Source organism: Microcebus murinus, chromosome 8 (genome assembly GCF_040939455.1).
Source record: "Microcebus murinus isolate Inina chromosome 8, M.murinus_Inina_mat1.0, whole genome shotgun sequence".
In the NCBI taxonomy this organism is placed as follows: Eukaryota; Metazoa; Chordata; class Mammalia; order Primates; family Cheirogaleidae; genus Microcebus; species Microcebus murinus.
The window spans coordinates 44,209,707-44,231,160 of NC_134111.1; the positions used below are offsets into that span (position 1 = coordinate 44,209,707).

General features: G+C 36.8%; 1 protein-coding gene across 1 annotated transcript in view; it reads right to left on the reverse strand.

The window, feature by feature from the left end:
• Positions 1–1,943: 1,943 nt before the first annotated feature.
• COBLL1 (cordon-bleu WH2 repeat protein like 1) overlaps positions 1,944–21,454 on the reverse strand; it is a 186,222-nt gene continuing 166,711 nt past the window's right edge. The window contains exon 15 of the mRNA XM_012750024.3: positions 1,944–2,107. Coding sequence (XP_012605478.2) covers positions 2,054–2,107 — 54 coding nt within the window. The 3' untranslated portion in view covers positions 1,944–2,053. The remainder of the gene's footprint in view (positions 2,108–21,454) is intronic.

Below are 21,454 nucleotides of genomic sequence, written 5' to 3' on the forward strand. Positions count from 1 at the left end.
TACTAATGTACTTACGTGAGGATGTACCACAACACTAGTAACTAACTAAAACTTCATTGTTACATAAAAGCTTTTTGAGCTGCATCTATAACTTGGGTGACAGTTTGGGTGAAATGACATAAAACATACATTGTATCTGGGGATCATGTATCTGCTTCTCAAAAGTGGACCCAATAACAGAGAATGCAGTGCTTAACATTTAAATTATAAACAGTATCATTCATAAGGTCTTTTTCTTCAGCCACATGGAGCTATTTCCAAGCAGGAAAGTTTTTGAAGTGTCCCACTGCATACTTTCATTCTCTGTGGGATGGTTGTGGTAAGCCTAGTGTTAAATGGTCACTAATTGGTAAAACTCAAGCTTAAAAAAAAAAAAAACCCAAGGAAGATGATTTTTAAGCCCCCCACCCCAGAGACTGATTTGCTTCAGTTTTTAGCTAAACCCACTTCAATGTTCCACTCTCCCTGTTCACACTCCATTACCCATCCATCCCCACCTGCACTCACAAACCAATCAACCAAGAAGAATGTATTAATATTGACTGGTGGTGTGTTCAGTACTGTGCCAGAGTTTTGGGGATAAGGAGGTGAAGTGTAAAAAAAAATGATTCCTATTCTTGGAGACCATAAAAGAAACGACATGACTAGGCATAAAGAACATTTTTGAATCCTAGAGGACAAAATGCAACTACAGGAAGTAAGTAGATCCAGAGCTTGTTCTCCAAGTAATAGAGCAGGGTATTTCAGGCAAATGGATAAAAGCATAAAGAATGAATGAATATGGATTGTCTGTGGACTTTGAAGAGATAATTAAATGGAGTCTATGTTGGGAAAAAGTGGGAAATGCGGTTGGTTAGCAAATGAGAACATATCATCAAGACATTGAGTCCCAGGCAAAAGCATTTAGATTTGTTTTTAGCATAAAACTTGGAATTATATTTACTCTCATCTTCCTCCTCATTTGTGGAGAAAATCAAAGACTTCTTTTTGTTGAATGATTCCTTCCTAGAAGTCTTATATTTGTAGTAATGACAGTTAAAACACATTGAAGGTATGTTAAGAACAGTGGCTGAAACCTCAAGCTGAGATTTTTAGCATTTATATGGTGTGTTTTTTTCATAATGTCCTTCTGCTATTTTTAAACTTAAAAATTTGGTTTGGAGAAATGAGAGAAATCTCTAATGACAGGTAACATTTTTCTGACAATGGATTTTTTATTTCAGCTCATCTTAGTACACAATTACTCTCTCAGTGATCATAGCAGCTTTTGCTATGTCTCAGGATCTGGAATAAGAATATTGTAAGCAGCTGGATAATACACAGCCTATATTTTATTTTTTTAATCTAAAGCTGCGGTCCCCAACCCCGGAAAACAGGGCCGGGCATCACTGCCTGAGCTCCGCCTCCCCCCAACCACCGCCCATCCAAAGAAAAATTGTCTTCCATGAAACCAGTCCCTGATGCCAAAGAGGTCGGGTACCGCTGATATAAAGATTATTTGTAAAGGATTGTCTAAGGAAAGAAGAATATATTTGTAGAGAATATATTATGTATCAGTGCATTAGTTAAGATAGACTTAGATAGGCCGGGCGTGGTGGCTCACGCCTGTAATCCTAGCACTTTGGGAGGCCGAGGCGGGTGGATTGCTCAAGGTCAAGAGTTCGAAACCAGCCTGAGCGAGACCCCATCTCTACCAAAAATAGAAATAAATTAATTGACCAACTAAAAATATATATACAAAAAATTAGCCGGGCATGGTGTTGCATGCCTGTAGTCCCAGCTACTCGGGAGGCTGAGGCAGGAGGATTGATTGAGCCCAGGAGTTTGAGGTTGCTGTGAGCCAGGCTGACGCCATGGCACTCACTCTAGCCTGGGCAACAAAGTGAGACTCTGTCTCAAAAAAAAAAAAAAAAAAAAAAAAAAGATAGACTTAGATAAGTTACTGTAAAAAATTTAGTCTCAGATCCCAGTGGCTAAGCAAAACAAAGATTTACTTCCATCATGCATTGGCAGAGGTCCTATTCCACACAGTTGCTGGGGGATCCCAGCTGACTCAAGTATCATAGCCGGAAGCTCTACCGTCTAGAACATATGGTCTCCTTAGTTCCTGCAAGGGGACAAGAACATGAAAAATCACACACTGGCTCTTACGTACTTTGACAACATTGGCCAGAACTGGTAACATGCTCCACATAAGTGCAAGGGCAATGTGGTCTTCCATGAGTCCAGGACAGGGAGAACCAGATTCTGGTGGGCATGGAAGTAAGGTCTGTCATGACCAAACATCAAGACAATGTCTTTCAGGTGTTTTTTTTTAATCTCCACACTTTGCAGATGAATAAACCAAAGCACTGTGGTAAGGTAGGAAGAGGTTTGGGTTTTAATCTTAGTTTTGTTGTATACTAATTGTAAGACAAATCAGCTGACATTTCACTCTGTGATAATTTTGCAAATCTCTTGTTGGTGTTAGGTGCTCTTCCTCTGTCTTCTCAGAGCAATCAGTGTGACTCTTTGCCTCACTGCAGTTACTATATTAGAACTGCTGTTATAACAGTAAATTTCTTGAGGAAAAGAACTGCTCTTAATCATAATTGTGCCTAGGCTAATAACTGGCACCTGGTAATCATGTAATATTTATTGACGGAGTAAATTCCATTACTTAACTCCCTGGTCATCTCTTGGGTTAAGAGGTCAGAAGATGGTGGAGATGTTGATAATAATACTAAGTACCTTGCCATATTCCAGAAAAGCATAGCCAAAAATATGTACTTTTATACATTCTTGGGTTTTTAAAATCTGTAATAAGATTACATAATACTATACGATGGCAAACTACATATAAAACTCACAGGTATGCTTATTTACTATGGTATTATTTTCATAGGTCTGCCATAGCATAGCAAAGTACCACAAGTTAAAACAATAGAAATGTATTGTCTCATGTTCTGGGGGCCAGAAGTCTGAGATCAAGTTGTCAGTAAGGTTGGTTCCTTTGAGGAATTTGAGGGAGAATGTGTTCCATCCCACTTTTCTGGCTTCCAATGATGTTCACCACCCTTAGAGGTCCTTGGCTTATAGGTGCATTACTACAATCTCTGCCACAGTCTTCACACAGTGATCTCCCTATTTGTTTCTCCTTTTTCTTCTTCTTATAATAGTACCAGTCATATTGTATTAGGGCCGCCCTAACGACCTCATTTTAACTTGATTGTATCTGCAAAGACCCTATTTCAAAATAAGATCACAGTCACAGTTATTGGGGGTTATGTTTTCAACATATCGTTATAGCAGACACATATAATCCATAGTAACTTTGAATGGTATTCTTAAAATATTTGCACCAACTTAGGTAAGATCATATTTCAAATAAAAATCCATATTTCTGGCCGGGCGCTGTGGCTCACGCCTGTCATCCTAGCTCTTGGGAGGCCGAGGCGGGCGGATTGCTCAAGGTCAGGAGTTCAAAACCAGCCTGAGCAAGAGCGAGACCCCGTCTCTACTATAAATAGAAAGAAATCAATTGGCCAACTGATATATATATAAAAAATTAGCCGGGCATGGTGGCACATGCCTGTAGTCCCAGCTACCAGGGAGGCTGAGGCAGAAGGATCGCTCGAGCCCAGGAGTTTGAGGTTGCTGTGAGCTAGGCTGACGCCACGGCACTCACTCTAGCCTGGGCAACAAAGCGAGACTCTGTCTCAAAAAAAAAAAAAAAAAAAAAAAAATCCATATTTCTACCTCTCTTGAAAAATCAGAAGATCTTAAAGATATTGAAAGAAAGGATGTGCATTCCCACATAGCATCAAGCCCCCGAAACTAACAAAAACTACACCTTTACACGGGTCCTATGCTCTCCAGTTTGCCTCACCTCCTAGTGACCACCAGTGTCTTCCTGGCACCAAGGCCAAGCTTCAGTATTGAATGCTAATTATGAAAGCATCAAAATGCCAGAATTCTGTTAATGTGGTGTATTATATTTATTGGTTTTCTTATGTTCAACCATCTTTGCACTCCAGGAATAAATCCAACTTGATAATGATGTGTAATCCTTTTACTGTGCTCTGGATTCAGTTTGCTAGTATTTTGTTGAGGACTTTTGCATCAATGTTCATCAGGGATATTGATCTGAAGTTTTCTTTTCTTGTAGTGACTTTGTCTGATTTTGGTATTAGGGTAACATTAGCTTTGTATTAATACAATGAGTTTGAAAGCTGCAGGTTCCCCATCTTTGTGTGCCATTTGTTCATTGTTTTCTGTATGTCTTGTGGTTATTTTGTCTCTCTTTTTCTCTCTTGCTGCCTTCCTTTGTGTTTCATTGGTTTTTTGCAACGACATATTTTGACTCCTTTCTTATTTTCTTTTATGCATCCCCTATAGGTATTTTCTATGTAATTACCATGGGAATTACATAAAATATCTTATAGTTCTAATAATCTATTTTAAATTGATGACAACTTGACTTCAATCACATACAAAAATTCTACTCCTTCACATCCCCCCATTTTATGTTATTGATGTCACAAATTACGTCTTTTTATATCTTGTATCCATCAATATGATTTTCTAGTTAGTTATTTTTTTATCTTATATATTTTGTATCTGAATTAAAAAATGATTTATGTACAATCATTACAGTATTATAGGATTCTATATTTGGCTACATATTTACCTTTATCAGAGAGCTTTAAAGTTTCATATGCTTTTGTCTTGCTGTCTAGTGTCCTTTCATTTCAACTTGGACTTCCTTTAGCAATTCTTATAAGGAATGTTTAATGGTGATGAGCTCCCTCAGCTTTTGTTCACCCAAGAGGATTTTTATTTCTTACTCATTTTTCAAGGAGAGTTTTGCCAGGTATAGTATTCTTGATTGACTTTTGTGGTTTGTTTTTGTTTTTGTTTTTTTGGCCAGTTCTTTGAGTATATCATCATACTTCATTCATTCTGGCCTGTAATATTTTTGCTGAAAAAACAACTTATAATCTTATGGGAGCTCCTTTGTATGTGATAAGTTGCTTTGATCTTGCTGCTTTTAAGATTTTCTCTTTGCCTTTGATTTTTGACAGTTTATAAAGGGTCTCAGTGTGGGCTCTTTTGGATTCATGAATATTATAGTCCCTTGAGCTTCTTAAATTTAAATGTCCATGTCTTTCCTCAGATTTGGGAAGTTTTCAGCCATTATTTCTTCAGATAAGCTCTCTGTCCCATTCCTTCTCCTTTCTCCTTCTGGGACTTTCATAATGGATATATTCATCTGCTTTATGGTACCCATGAGTCCATTAGGCTTTCACTTTTCCTCAATCTTTTCTTGTTGTTGTCCCTCTTAATAATTTCAAATAATCTGTTTTTGAGTCCATTGGTTCATTCTCCTCCTTTATCAAATCTGCTGTTCATTCTTTCTAGTGAATTTTTCAATTCAGTTATTTTATTCTTCTTCTCCAGAATTTCTGTTTGGTTCCTTTTTATAGATTCTGTCTCTTTGATGATGTTCTCATTTTTTTCATCATCATTTTCCTAATTTTGTTTGGTTATCTGTCTTTTCTAGTAACATGTTGAGCTTCTTTAAGATGATTATTTTGAACTATTTGTCAGCTAATTCACAGATATCTGTTGCTTTAGGGTTGGTTTTTGGAAATTTCTTTTATTTCCTTAATTTAGCCATGTTTCCTTGATCCTTTGTGTGCCTTAATTTTTGTTTTGATTTTTGCATTTGAAACCATAGCCCCTCTTTTCAAGCTTTATGGACTGGTTTTGTACAGGGGAAGACCTATACCAATCAGCCTGGATAGAGATTTTGGTGGCCTGACAAACCTTTTATAGAGATATATCTTCTGTGGATTAGTGCAGGTAATATCCCAGTGAGAGTAGTTTGCCAGTTTCTTTTTCAAGAATCTGTCATCTCTTGCCCTCTCTGGTGTCTGTCTGGAGTACTGCAGGTTCTCTGGCACTGCCACAATCTTCTGGGCTCTCTTTTGTTCTCAGAGGTCCTCAGGAATCCAAAGTATGCTGGTTCCCTGTTAACGCTACAAGTTTGGAGAGAAAGAAATCAGGTCCTTGGGAAAATCCCCCAAAAGCTATAATGTTGGACATTCTCATCCTCTCTTCTTCCAAAAGGAGAAGCTGCACATTGGACTTTTCCTCCAGATCACTATACCAGCTTGGGGGAAGAGCAGCTTTTCTCTTTTTGTTCAATGAGGCTGTTCTTACCTTTATGGCGGCCTGTAGTTCTTCAACTTCCTAATTGATTTTTAGCATTTTCATAAAGATTTCTTTGGATGGTGTATTGTTTTTAAGTCAGTGTTTCTGTAGGAGAGCAAGATTAGGGCATTCCTTTCCATCACCTTGGTAACATTACTCCTAATATTAAAAGTCATAACAGTCAACTTTAAGGAATACACAAGGAGAATTTACAAATGAGAAAGGAAAATTCCTGAAGGGACTCATGAAATGATGCTAAAATGTTCATTCTTTCTCAACATTTTAAAAAATTTATTACTAAATGAAATTAGCAGTTCTATGCAGCATTCAAGGATACTAGTCTTACTAATAGATGATCAATTATTGTTTTAATTAAAACAATAGATCCTTAGACTTAGAATGGCCATAAAGATCTGTCCATTAGTCATTAAATTTTACATGTTTAAACTCATTTCATCTACATTTTTACCTCCCCAACCAAATCCAAAACTGTTTCTCCTGCTACATCCCTTATCTTGAATAAAAACAACACTGTTCTCCAGTCACTGAGCTATAAACATTATCCTCCTTTACCCTCAGACACATGCAATCAGGGATTTTGTCCTGTCATTTTTTTTACCTCAGAAATATATTGGGAGAAATATATATTTTCTTTTTTTTCATCCTCGCTGTCCCTTATTTCATTATGCCCTCTCCACTACATCTTTTACAAAACTCAACTATGAATAATCGTACGAACACAATTAAAGTAATGCAGGCCTTCATCATCTCCCAAGTGGACTCTTGTAATTCCTGGAAATTGGTGTCTCCCTGACACATGACTCACCCAGTGTGTGATCATTTTTCCACACCTATGCCATGACCATTCACACTTTTGTTTCCTATATAAAATGTTCCCTTTACTCAATTGCACTTAATATCTCCCTTTCACCTTCTTTAACCCCCTCTTACTTCATCTGTGGAGCCTGCCTGGTTGAGTTAGTTACTTTTCTTCCCATGCTCCGATAGCATCCCTCTGTTTATATCTTACTGCACTTGCCCCTTAAACTCTGGTCATTGATCAGCAGTATCTCAGCCTGGGAGCCTGGGAGAAATGCAGAATCCCCAGCTTCAGTCCAGGCCTACTGAATCACAATCTGCATTTTAAAAAAGTTCCCGAAGTGGTTTCTATGCACATAAAAATGTGGGAAGGGCTGCTATAGACCACATTATTGGAGATTTGGATTTCTGTCTTTTACACTAAACTCTGAATTCCTCTAGATAAGAACCACTTGTTTCATTTTTGAATCCCCTTACACAGTGCCAGTTAATGCCAAGCACTAAATGTATATTAAATGAAGAAAGAGAAAATGGAAACAGGTGGTTCAGTGGTCAACTATGTACGAGTGACAAAGACAGGACTCCAAGGACACCTGTGGGTTCGTAGCTTTTTCTACCACCATGCTGAGCCACTTATAAATGTCTTTCTTTTCCATTTCTTAATTTCAGAGATGTTGTGAGACACATTTGTAGTCATAAGGCTATCTTAAGTAGGAAAGAGGACTCTAGAACACTTGTTTTTCTCTTGACACTTAGTTGAAGATATTTTCATTGTGTCATTTGGCTTCTATCTGTCAGAAGAACAAATGGGAAATACATCGATTGAACTTCTGTCCTCACTATGCAAGTTTCAAAGAGCATCTGCCATGATGGATAAAAATATATTTGTATTTCACAGTGTGCCTCAATTCAGTAGGTACTGGATTATAGTTCAATAAACCAGGATTAGTGAACAGGTTTATTTCAAAGGTAAGGCAGAGACCCTAATTGCAAAACAAAAACAAATTATTTTTAATTTGGCAATTTACCAATTTGCTTTTTTCTGGTGCAATCTGGTGCAATAATTTGCTTGTAGCATTAAGTGTATTTTATAAGTGTAGCATTAAGTGTATTTTATAATACATTTGCTTAAATGTGTATATATACACACACATATATATATATAATGATTACAAATTTCCATTTTGAATAAGAGACATTTATACTTCAAATGCCTCATTTACTTATGTATTCCCAGTATGCTTGAGTATTTGAGGAGAAAACATATAGGATGTATAATTGCCACCACTATATCTTGCTTTGTTTTGTTTCAGTTTTGCAATAACAGTTCTATCATGCCATAAATGATCTATCTATTCATTATTCATTTATTTATTGCATGTGTGTTATGTGCCAGGCACTGTGATAATCTCTGCCATCAGGAAATTCTGCCTTGAAGAATCTTATGAACAGGCCGGGTGCAGTGGTTCACGCCTGTGATCCTAGCACTCTGGTAGACCGAGGCGGGTGTAATTGCTTGAGCTCAAGAGTTCTAGACCAGCCAGAGCAAGAGCAAGACCCCACCTCTACTAAAAATAGAAAAAAAATTAGCCAGGCAACTAAAAATAGAAACAAAATATTAGCTGGTCGTGGTGGCTCATGCCTATAGTCCCAGCTACTTGGGAGGCTGAAAGCAGAAGGATCGCTTGAGCCAGGCGTTTGAGGTTGCTATGAGCTAAGCTGATGCCACAGCACTCTAGCCCGAGTGACAAAGTGAGACTCTGTCTCAAAAAAAAAGAAAAAAGAATCTTATGGATAAATTGGGAGATAGCCAAAGAATCAAGCAGTTACAATGAACTTTACAAAGGCAGGGGTAAACACAGAGTCCTTACTATGGTCTGAATGTTTGTATACCACCAAAATTCATATGTTGAAATCCTAACCCTCAAGATGATAGTATTAGATCGTGGGGATTGGGGGAAGTGATTAGGTCACGAGGGCAAAGCTCCTATGAATTAGATTAGTGCCCTTATTATAGGTTATTAAGTATGAAATGCCCAATTTCCTTAAATACTAAATTTGACAGTTGACATTTCACTTTGACACTTCTTGTTTTATTTTTACTGTGAAGATACATCCTCAGTCTTTCAAATGCACATTTTGGCTTGTGATTATCTTTCAGATTTTTTTTAGAGCAATCTTTGTGAAACCATGGATCAGTGAAAATTTCATGTTATTTTTTAAATATGAGTTCCATCGTGGAACCAATGCAGCAAAGACAGCTCGAAGTATCAACAAAGTGTTAGGGGAGGATGTAGCTAATGAACGCACAGTACATGTGTACTATGTGCCAGGTACACAGTTTAAGAAGTTCTGTTCTGGTGATTTTAATCTTGAAAATGAAAAGCCATGTGGGCCACCTGAGACCAAGGTGGATAATGAAGAGCTGAAAGTTGTAGTGGAAGCAAATCCATCTTGACCTACACATGAATTAGCAACAAGGTTTGGCGTTACTTTTCCAACAATATTGGACCATATGAAACAAATGGGCAAGGTAAAGTAGCTGGATAGATGGGTTCTGCGTGAATTAAATGAGCGTCAGAAGAGAAATTGTCCTGAAGCTTGCCTTTCTTTTCTGTCAGGACATAAAGGTGAACCATTTCTATACTGTATTGTCACATGTGACGAAAAATGGATTCTTTTTGATAATCACAAGGGTTCGGCACAATGGTTGGATAAAGATGAAGTGCTGAAACCAAAACAGAATATTCATCAAAAAATGCTAATGGTGTCTGTTTGGTGGTCCAGCCCTGGTATTATCCACTCTAGCTTTGTGAAAACTAATCGATTATAGTGATATCTACTGCAACCAATTGGACACAATGATGAAGATATTTGTGATTAAGCAGCCAAGATTGGTCAATAGAGACAGGCCAGTCTTCTTGCAAGACAAAGTGTGACCACATGTCGCATAAACAATGCTGCTCAAACTACAGAGGCTGGACTTGGAAACTCTCTGTCATTCACCATATTCACCAGACCTTGTACCAACTGACTACCATGTCTTCCAGGCTTTGAACCACTTCTTGCAAGGAAAAATATTCATTTTACAACAACCAATGGAAACGCGGTTTTATTGCCACTGGCTCTCCTGGCTTCTTCACTGCTGGCATAAACAAGCTACTGTTGAGATGCAAAACTATGTTGATAGTTTGGGCGCATACTTTGATTAATTTGACTGCTTCTTGTTTCAGATATAATAAATTACATTTTTGATTTGAAATTGGACATTTCATATTTAATGACCTAACAAAAGAGGCCCTAGAGAGACCCTTATCCCCAGCCACAAGGCATTACCTATTAAGTAGAAAGTGGGCCTTCACCAGACAGTGAATCTACCGGCACCTTGATCTTAGACTTCCCAGCTTCAAGAACTGTGAGAAATAAATTTCTGTTGTTTGTTAGCCACCCAGTTTATGGTATTAATATTTTGTTATGGCAGCCTGAATGGATTGAAACTGTACTAAGGGGCCTCTAGCAAGAAAAGGGAGCTTGCCCAAGTTTGGAGACCAGAAATGCTTTGCAAAGAAGATGACTATGAATGAGTAGGATTTAATCTGTTTAACCTATTTAATCAAATAGCTGGGGTGGGATGCTCCTGATATAAGAAGGGAGCTGCATGTGCAAAGCCCTAAGCAAGAAGAAAGCATGGATGGTTCAAAACAACCACAAATACTTCAGTAAGGGTGGAGCAGAGCTTTGCTAGTGCCAGGGAGAGCATGGTATGTAGAGTGATGAGGGTGAACGCCAGACAGGAAAGCAGGAGCAAGATTATGAAGGGTGCTGAATGCTGTACAAAGGAATGTGCATGTCATTTGAAACAATGAGAGTAATATATAACGCATTTTCTAGTGCTTACTCTGAGCTCTGCACTGTTCTAAACTTATCTCCCTCAGCCTTCACAACCAGTATACTGTTAAAACTCTCAATTTTATAGATAATAAAACTGACTGTGAGAGCCATCACAAGTGAAATCTTCTCTGACGATCTGGGCTAGGTTTGGTTTTGGCTGCCAAAAGATAGATCCAGGGAGGTTCCCTATAAGCATTTCCCTTGGGGGACTTAATGACAGATACACTGTGAAGGGGAAAGCCAGCCAGTTCTGGAGTGCCATCCTCTTTTCCTCCAAGAGTACTTGTGAATTTTCTCAGAGGGAAGAGTAAAGATTCTGTGATGGCTTAAAAAGGCCAGATCATCCTCAGAGGTGACATCTAGGCCACTGAAGGAATGACTCAGATGAGGCAAATTAAGCAGAAGTTTCCCAAATTTCTTTATAGAGAAACTTGGCACCTACTCTTTCATGAAATGATTTCTGTATCAAGATTCCATACCTTCTTGGGAAGGGTGTCTCCCGACTTTCTAGTCTATAGGCTATCTCTAGACAATCAAGCTGTGTAGGGGTGCAGAAAGCAAAGTGAGACTATGTAAAAAAAATTTCCTAATTCTGCTTACACAATGGAACATTAGATGCCTAATCACTATAGTTAACCAATTTTTTTCAATAATCTTTAATTAGTCCTGTTTATATACACACATAAAACAATCCATTGGAACTTCAAAAAAGTTATCCAACTTGGTTCATTAGGAGTTTCATTAAACTAGTGTGGTGGGGACTGCCAAGCCCTAGGCATATGGCTCCACCATGTGGATGAGTCTCTGCAAATAACACTGACAATATTTTTTTTAAAAGTAGGAGGAAAAAAATTTTGAAAAAGTAGTAGGAAGAAGTTAAAGTTACAATGAATACCAGAGATCAGAGTTCAAGCCCTTATTTTATAAATGAGAAGAGAACTAAAGAGGTTACGTGATTTACCCAAAATCAAGCAACACCAAAGTTAGAACCTTGGGGATCATTTTATTAAAGTGGCTGCTTGAACTAACTAAATCTTACTTTTAATTCACTCATGCAACCATTTTAATTATTAAATCATCAGATTAAGCATGTTCAATGGGTATTTGCCTTACTTTTATCTACATATAATCTAAGCCCCATTTGTATTTGGGAGGAATTCCGTTGTGTAGATGTGGTTAGGCAAAGCCCCATTTCCCTCTAGGGAAACGAAGAGAATATTCATCCCCTTTCTCTCCCCAAGACTGAAGATGCAGGCATGTCACTCAGGTTTGGTCAACAGGATACTCTATGCAGGAATGTTGGATTTGTAGTAAGTGTCAGAATCAAGGGCATTTAGGTGTTGTTATGGAGGCAACAAAGCAGTTAAGTTGAGCAATAATGGTGGTGGTAGGTGTTCATGCCAGCAGCAGCAGCAGCAAGAATCCAATGGTGGCACTGCTAGTAGCAATGTCCCATCAGGCTGTTCCCGAGATAAAAGTTTAGATACATCTTCTCTTCCCAGTCTCTATTTTAGGCCCATATCCTGGGATTGGTTCTTTAGCCCTCCTATGAACTATCTGAGCCATCCTATTTCTTCCAATATAATTCTTTTCTGGTTGATAGAACCAGAATTGTTTTCTCCTGTGCAACCAAGACCCTAATGTAAACAGAAATTGTTACAAGTAGTGAGTTGCAGCACAGAACCTCAGTGAAATGCGCAGGATGTAGGGTTCTTATCTGACCTTGTTGAGGCAGAAGGAATTTAAAATCCTAATCATGTTAGTAGAATTTAGATCTGCCTGCTCCTAGCATGCAGAAATGAAACAACTAATTATGTTATTTCCTGTGGTTACCTGGAATGAAATCCTACTATCCTATGGTTGTCGTGCTGTGTGATTGCCAAGAGAGGCCACACGTAGGTGCTCCAGTCACCAGTCCTAGTCTTTGAGTCATCCCAGCCTAGGTACCAGATATGTGAATGGACAAGGTTTTAGATGGTTCCAGCCCACAATTACCGAGTCACCCCCAGGCTTCAGGACTTCCTACCTGAGATCACAGATATCATAGAGCAAAAAGCAAGCCATATCATACAGTAAAAAACAAGCCATACCCACTCCATACTACCTGAATTCCTTACCTGCAGAATATATAGTTATAATTAAATGGTTGTTTTTAAGGCACTAACTCTGGGTTAATTTTTTATGCAGCAGAGTTAATCAGAATGGAAACCTACACCAATTTGCTGCTGATGCACTGGTTAGATGGCCAGGTATTTGAAGAGGCCAATTGGAGGGCTGTGATAGAAGTTTTGTGGAAAGGGCATGTCAAAGGGGTGTGACCTCTTGTAATGAACCCAGAATGTGAATATATTTCTTGGAAGTTCTATGTTCTCCACAGGGCCTTATGTGAACAAGGTGACCCACTCAGTAGATACAGGTCAACTTTCTTCCTCAGCAATGCCAGTGGATTGTGAACCAAATGTTCCTCATGGAAGGAATGAAGATTTTTCATGTTTTCAATAACGTGGAGTTCTTATCAATGGCAATATGACTCCAACCTTGATGAACGCTCCATTTTCTGTATTAATAACCCATCATAAGCTTCCAATAAGCATTATACCTAGAAGGACCAAAGAACTATTTGGTGTCAGATTATTTAGACCAGGTAACTACCATCTTTGGGGATGGGAAGTGGGGAGCAGCAATTTTTTCTTGTTGCAATAGATATTGATTCTGGATTTTTTTCTTTTTCTTATCATTTTTCTCTAGTATTACATGACCTACAGATTAATTGGCTACCTTATGCAAGGCCATGGTATTTCACATAAAATTGTTTCAGTTTAAAGGAACTAGTTTTCTAGAGAAATAAGGCAATGGGCTAACGTTAAAAGGATTCATTGGTATTGTTACATGCTCCATTGCTCATAAGAAAGTAGTCATTGAAGACTCAGATGAGCTTTATCCAAAGGTCAACAACTTGAGAGTTTCAGGTACTGCCCTGCTGAATATGATTTCTGTTCTGAACAAATGACCACTTGGGGTTCTTTTCCCCCTCAGCTAGAATACACAGTACTGGAATTTTAGAATTGGAAATTGGGATGGAGGCTCTTGAGATTACACTGACTGACTCACTTGCCAATTGTTTGTTTTCTGTCCTTTTGATTTTGGACTCTGATAGAATAGCACCAAGAGAAGAGGAATTCACTCACCACGGTATATAACAATATTCCATTGAATTGGAAGCTAAGGCTACACCTGATGAATTCAGGTTCTTCATGCCTTATATAAGCAGGCAAAAAAAAAAAAAAAAGATTGTTCCTGTCGTTAATGTGTTATTGTTTGCTTTTTTCCCTTATGGGAAAGTAGAGTTACTGCTACACTTGAAGATAGGAAGAAAATGTCAATATAATTATATTGCAACCCACTTCAGGCAAGACCACGAGGAGCTCAGATCCCTTGCCCTACTAGATAAAGAATCCTGATCCACTGAGATTCAAACTGAAGGCAAAGGAAAGTGTAGTAGAGGCAGGAGTAATAAAATTCCATTTAGGCCTGAGATGAAGAACAAGCCCAGTAGTGCAATACATATATTTCCTTGTTGCTGCATTCTATTGGGTTGCCTTGTTGTTGTTGTTGCTTATTTGCTTGCAACCAAGAACTCACTGGTATAGTTTCCTGATTGGTTTTTGATTGACTCATTTTTCTGGAAAATGATACAAAAAAGCAAAAGCCCAATTTTAAATTTATATCTTACTGGAATTACATAAATTTGCATCTACTTTTACTAAATTATATTATTTAAAGCAATCATAGCTCTTGAAAAAAGTATTTTATTTCAAGTAAGTGGGCATATAAAAGATTTCAAAATAGTTTATTTGATTGAAACATTGCATCATGCAGTGATTTAAGTCTTAGAGAAATTCTCATTTCCTGGATTTTATGGTTGTAGAGACTGTATCTAGGAAGTTATTGATTTTTAGATAGTATTTTTATGATTAAAAATATTTATTTCTCAGCTTCCCACAAAATCTTTCCTGTGCCAACCTTAAGAATGACATTTCAACTAGTTTCTACCATGAAATTGAACTCTTTTTAAAAATATTTTTGATAATAAAGTAATCAAGTCTGGAACATTACTACTTTAGTACATTTAGAACATTTAGAACATTACTACTTTAGAATATTAAATTAAGTAGCTTATTATTGGGGAAAAGAGTGTCAAAGTTTAATTTAAGCATTTATCATTATTGGAGAGAATATAGCTAAACCTGATATCTAATACATTAACACATAAATATTTTGAGTTTTAAAAAAATGATAACCAGTTCTGAGATGGAAATAAGCACTCTATAAATGTTAGAATTATTTGCCACAGGACAGGAAAATAAATTCCTGAAAGATATAAGCTTTGGATCATACAAAGAAGAAAATATAATGATTTGGGTTTGGAGTCTTTCAAAATAAATTGGTAGTTATGTAAGAATATTACTTCAGTTTTTATAGAGGAATTTAGCACAGAAAAATGTTCAATTAAGAGTCTGAAATGATTTAGCACAGACATTTTAAGCATATCCAAACATTTCCACACAAATTAAACATGTTGTAATTGAATGTTACATTAAGCAATGAACCACTGTTGATTCATGTGGAAATCGCAGAAATTTCTCTGATTACTATTCTTTTACTGTGTATTAATGTAGATGTCATAGGTCTTTTCATGAGGGTCACACTGTAAATTAACTTCAACGTACCATTCTAAAGATTGAAACAGAGTTTTCAAAATGTCATCATCTATTTATGCATATTCAGACATTATTTGGAATTTAATTTAAAAATAAGTACTACAGTATTAGGATTTCTTCAAGTAAAACCATATATTTAACTCAAGTCCTATTTAGCTCTTTGTCAACACCCTGAGTTATTGTCTGTTAAGAAGTCGTGCTTTTTTGTGTTATTTGTTTTCTATTCTAGCATAAAAATAATTAAGGCAATAGGCTATTTCATAACTTTCATTTTTTGAGCTTTCTAATCATCACACAAACTATTTAGTCCTTATTTTAAAAAATGTATATACATACATGCACCAAAAGCAGCAATATAAGGCAGATTACTGAGGCTTTTCTCTTTTAAATATGGAAAGATTCAAATTTTTTTAAGAAATATTTTTAAATGAGGTAAAGGAAAAATAAGAATGGGAAAGTTAGATGGAGCCAGGAGTCGGGTTAACATCTAAAAAACATACACTTGCTAGTGATGAGCTGCAAATTTGGCTCCAAGCTCTCCGGCAGCCAGATATTCCTTAAATAGCTTAGGGCTGTCTTCTCACAGAAGCCAAAAGCTAGTCTGAATGACCTTGAGGCAACTCAGCCTTGCATAGCAAAGTATAAGAAGATTACAAGTAGACCATGCTTTACACAATAGATTCATTACTGAGAAACTGTGTGGAAATGGAAAATTCGCACATGGAATCATGTTATAAATGCACTAATGGAAGGATCATAAATTGGCTCCTTTTAAAGAAAACCTACAAGTGACTCCTTGTGTAACACAGAACTAATAAACATACTTCTCTTATGCATTTGGAATTTTTAATATTAGGTTTTTGAAGGAGTCAGCATAGAATTTATAGGACCATCCATTCATCTCAATATCATGGTAGGAGAAATATTAAAAGTATGCATCGAAGTTTTCAGGGCATGGTTTTAGTGTATGCTTAAAAACCTCTAACTTCTGTTTTGTTTTGGTTTATCATGTTTTATTGCCTTTGTTTAATTTTCTGAGGCCATAGGGCAACCTGCACATTTAAATTTCTTTGCTCAATGCACATATATTTGAAAACGTAAATACACATATCTATAGCTGTAATCAAACATATTCCTAACATTCACCAGTTATGGTCTACCGTGGTAAACTCTAAATGTTGAACCATAAATCACATAAAATATCTCTATTTTTAAAAAATTCTTTTTTGCTTTTACTAAAATGTATAATCTTTCATGATTCTTAAAATAAAACCAATCAGATTTATTGAAGATTTTATACCTAGAAGAGGCCTTGGAGATAAAGTAGTAGTTTCCCATTTTGGAGGGGAAGACTCTAGGATGCAGAGAGGGTAAGGTTTTTCTTCTTGTTGAATCCCATTGAGAATTGTTAAATGAAGGCCAAAATATTTGTATATTATTCTATGATGACACTGCTCAAGTGGTCATTTATGATGGCTAAATTAGGCCTTAGAAGTGCACTAACATGTTACCTATGAAAACAGAGGAATCCTCTCATGATATTACAGTTCCATTTGGAGAAGCATAAGTTTCTTTACTAATATATCTGGTGTTTTCAGATGTTAAAAGGCCAAAGTCAAAGAATAGAGTCAAAGTACAGTCCTTGCATATATTCAAGACTTCATGACAAAATGAAAAGTCCAATTTATTCTTATATTTATTAAGTTGAAAAGTGCTTTAGGGCAATGATCTACTTTTGAAAGAAAATATTTCCATATGATTACCTTAAAAAAAAAAGTGACCAGCAACACAAAATGAGAGTATATTCACTGCAGACAGAGTCAGTGGATACCTAGCTAGTTTACTTCACCATGACTGAAAAATATAAATACTATTCAACTATAAGACTAAAGTATATAAATTACATGTCAAAACATTAATAACAAGTGAAAAACAAGTTTCTCCAAAAGTCTTCTATTTATCCTGAATACATCTAAACAAATTTAAAACATTTCCTCTGTTCACAACAGAGAACTTGAATACAAGACAGGAATAATTATTATAGGAGATGTTCTTAGTGACGCAAAGCTATGGTCATTTAGATTTTCTGAGAAATAATTTAATCAAATAAAGTGCTATTTAGGAGCTGACACTGAATTAACCTTATATGTCCAGTACTAAAAATGAAAACATTGCTAATTAGCCAGGGTAACTTTAAAAGAGACACAAAACAAGATGAGAGTAAAAGGTCCAAGAGAATCAACTGTGAATAACAAATAGAACTGGAAGGTAGAATGGCCATATCAAGATGGCAGGCAAAGAACAAAAGATGAATAATTACTAACCACGGAGCCTGAAAGCCACGTTGATGACGAGAGAATATGACCAGGAACAGAAAAGAGGAATGAAGCAACCTCAGTGTCTACTGTAGTTAAAAAAATTTTAAAAAGACACAATTTAATCTAATATTTGAAGCAAAATCTTACTGTAAATTGAAGACCCTACTCCAGAAGTTTATGTTAAATCTCTTCTCACTAGCATGGTTAATTCATATGTAAGCCCTAAACATACCAGCTCTCCTTGAAGGCAAATAGCAAATCCTGTAGTTTTTGATGTGTTTAGTTAATTAGTTTTGGTCACTGAAGGTGGAATGAGGAAGATTTACTTGCTTTTCTAATGACCAAAAACCCTCTTCATCCATTTATTTATTTATCAACTCTTTTGCATTTCTCAAACAACACTGAAAGAAATTTAAGAAAAAAAATTACATAGTCTGTATTTTAACACTGTTGCTTCTGTCATACAATGCTACTTTCTGTAACTGGGAATAGTGCAATAAAGTGAGCCACATGAAAGTTTCGGTTTCCTAGAGCATATAAAATGTATGTTTATACTATACTGTAGTGTATTAAGTGTACAATAGCATTTGTCTAAAAAAATGTATATACCTTAATTAAAAAATACTGTATTGCTAAAAAATGCCAGTGATCATCTGAACCTTCATGGGGTCCTAATCTTTTTGCCGGTGGAGGGTCTTGCTTGCCCCTGTGTTTGGCTGCTGACTGATCAGGGTAGGGGTTGCTGAAGGTTGGGGTGGCTGTGGCAATTTCTTAAGGCAATAATGAAGTTTGCCACATTGATTGACTCTTTCTTTCACAAAAGATTTTTTCTATAGCACATGATGCTGTTTGATAGCATTTTACCCATTGTAGACCTTCTTTCAAAACAGTAGTCAGGCCGGGTGCAGTGGCTCACACCTGTAATCCTAGCACTCTGGGAGGCTGAGGCAGGAGGATCACTCAAGGTCAGGAGTTCGAAACCAGCCTGCACAAGAGCAAGACCCCATCTTTACTAAAAATAGAAAGAAATTAATTGGCCAACTAAAAATATATGGAAAAAATTAGCCGGGCATGGTGGCACATGCCTGTAGTCCCAGCTACTCGGGAGGCTGAGGCAGGAGGATCACTTGAGTCCAGGACTTTGAGCTTGGTATGAGCTAGGCTGACACCAGGGCACTCTAGCCCAGGCAACAGAGAGACTCTGTCTAAAAAAAAAAAAAAAACAAAAAACAAAAAACTGTAGTCAATCCTCTCAAACCCTGCTGCTGCTTTATCAACTAAGTCTGTATAATATTTTAAATCCTTTGTCATTTTAACAATGTTCATAACATCTTCACCAAAGACAGATTCCATCTTCAGAAACTTTCTTTGCTCATCCATCAGAAGCAACTCCTCATCCATTATCAAAGGTTGATCACGAGATTGCAGCAATTCAGTCACATCTTTAGTCTTCCCCTCTAAATTCTAGTTCTCTTGCTATTTCTACCACATCTGCAGTGACTTACTCCACTGAAGTCTTGAACCCCTCAGAGTCAGCCACAATGGTTGGATTCAACTTCTTCCAAACTCTTGTTTATGTTGACATTTTGATCTCTTCCTATGAACCATGAATGTTCTTAATGGTAGAATGATGAATCCTCTCCAGTAGGCTTTCCATTTACTTTGCCCAGATTTATCAGAGGAATCACAATCTATGGCAGCTACATACCTACAAAATGTATTTCTTAAATAATAAGACTTGTGAAAATTATTCCATGATCCATGGGATGCAGAATGGATGTTGTGTTAACAGGCGTGAAAACATTAATCTCCTTGTACATCTTGATCAGAGCTCTTTGGTGACTGGATACATTTTCCATGAGCCATAATATTTTAAAAAGAAATCTTTTTTTTTTTTTTTGAGCAGTTCCATAGAGCACAGACAGAGTAGATTTAACATAATTCTTAAGGACCTCAAAATTTTTGGAATAGTAAATGAGCATTGGCTACAACTTAACTTCATCAATGCATTAGTACCTAACAAGAGAGTTGGCCTGGCATTGAAGCAAGCATTGACTTCTCCTCTCTAGCTAGAAAGTCCTAGATGGCATCTTCTTCCAAGGAAGGCTGTTTTTCCTACCTTGAAAATCTGTTGCTTAGTGTAGCCACCTTCATAAGTTAGCTAGATCTTCTGGATAATTTGCTGCTTCTTCTACATTAGCACTTGCTATTTCACCTTGCACCTTTATGTTATGGAGACAGCTTCTTCCCTTAAACCCATGAAGCAACCTCTGCTAGTTTCAAACTTTTCTTCAATAGCTTACTCACCTTTCTCAGCTTTCACAGAATTGAAGAGAGCTAGGGCCTTGCTCTGGATTAGGCTTTGCCTTAAGGGAATGTTGTGGCTGGTTTGAGCTTCTATCCAGATGACCAAAACTTTCTCCCCATCAGCAATAAGGCTGCTCTGCTTTCTTATCATCCATGTGTTGGCTGGAGTAGCACTTTTAATTTCCTTTAAGACTATTCCTTTGCATTCTAACTTGGCTCCCTGGCACAAGAGTCCTAGCTTACGACCTATCTCAGCTTTCAACTTGTCTTCCTCACTAAGCTTTATTATTTCTAGATTTTGATTTAAAATGAGAGTTGTGTGACTCTTTCTTTCACTTAAAAACTTAGAGGCCATTGCAGGGTTATTTGGCCTAATTGTTGAGTCTCAGGGAATAGGGAGGCCTGAGTAGAGGGAGAGAGATAGTGGAATGGCTGATTGCTAAAGCAGGCAGAACACACACATTTCTCAGCTAAGTTTGTCATCTTATATGATTGTCTTTCATGGCGCCTCAAAACAATTGCAGTAGTAAGTAACATCAATGATCACTAATCACAAATTATCATAACAAATGTAATAATAATGAAAAAGTTTGAAATATTGTGAGAATACCAAAGTGTGAAAGAGACACAAAGTGAGCACAAGCTCTTGGAACAATGGTGCCAATCAATAGACTTATTCAATGCAGCCTTGTCACTAACCAATTTGTAAAAAATGCAGTATCTGTGAGGTGCAATGAAGCAAAGCACAATAAAATGTGGTATGCCTATACACAGATTATTTGGTTCTCTGTCTTTTAACTTTTTATTTTTTTATGTTATTATATAACTCATGTTTATAATTATGTGAGGGAGCAAAACACTCCATGGATGTCTATCTGTCTATTGTTGAATAATCAGTTTGTTCTTTTTTTTTTTTTTCTTTACAAAGGTATCACACAACTGCAGTCAGTTTGTTCTTTACATTTCATTCAATGTAAGTAATACTACATTTGAACTCTCTCTACATAGATATATGTTTGTTCTTTTTAATTATGGCCTTATGATAAATCCCCAGGAATGAGAGAACTGCATCAAATGGTATGAATGATTGCAGTACACTTTGTAAGGAGTGCCAATTTGTTTTCTAAAAGGAATGTACCAATTTATACTTTCCTCAGCAATATCTGAACATAGCAGTTTCCCCAAAAGTTGACAGCAATTATG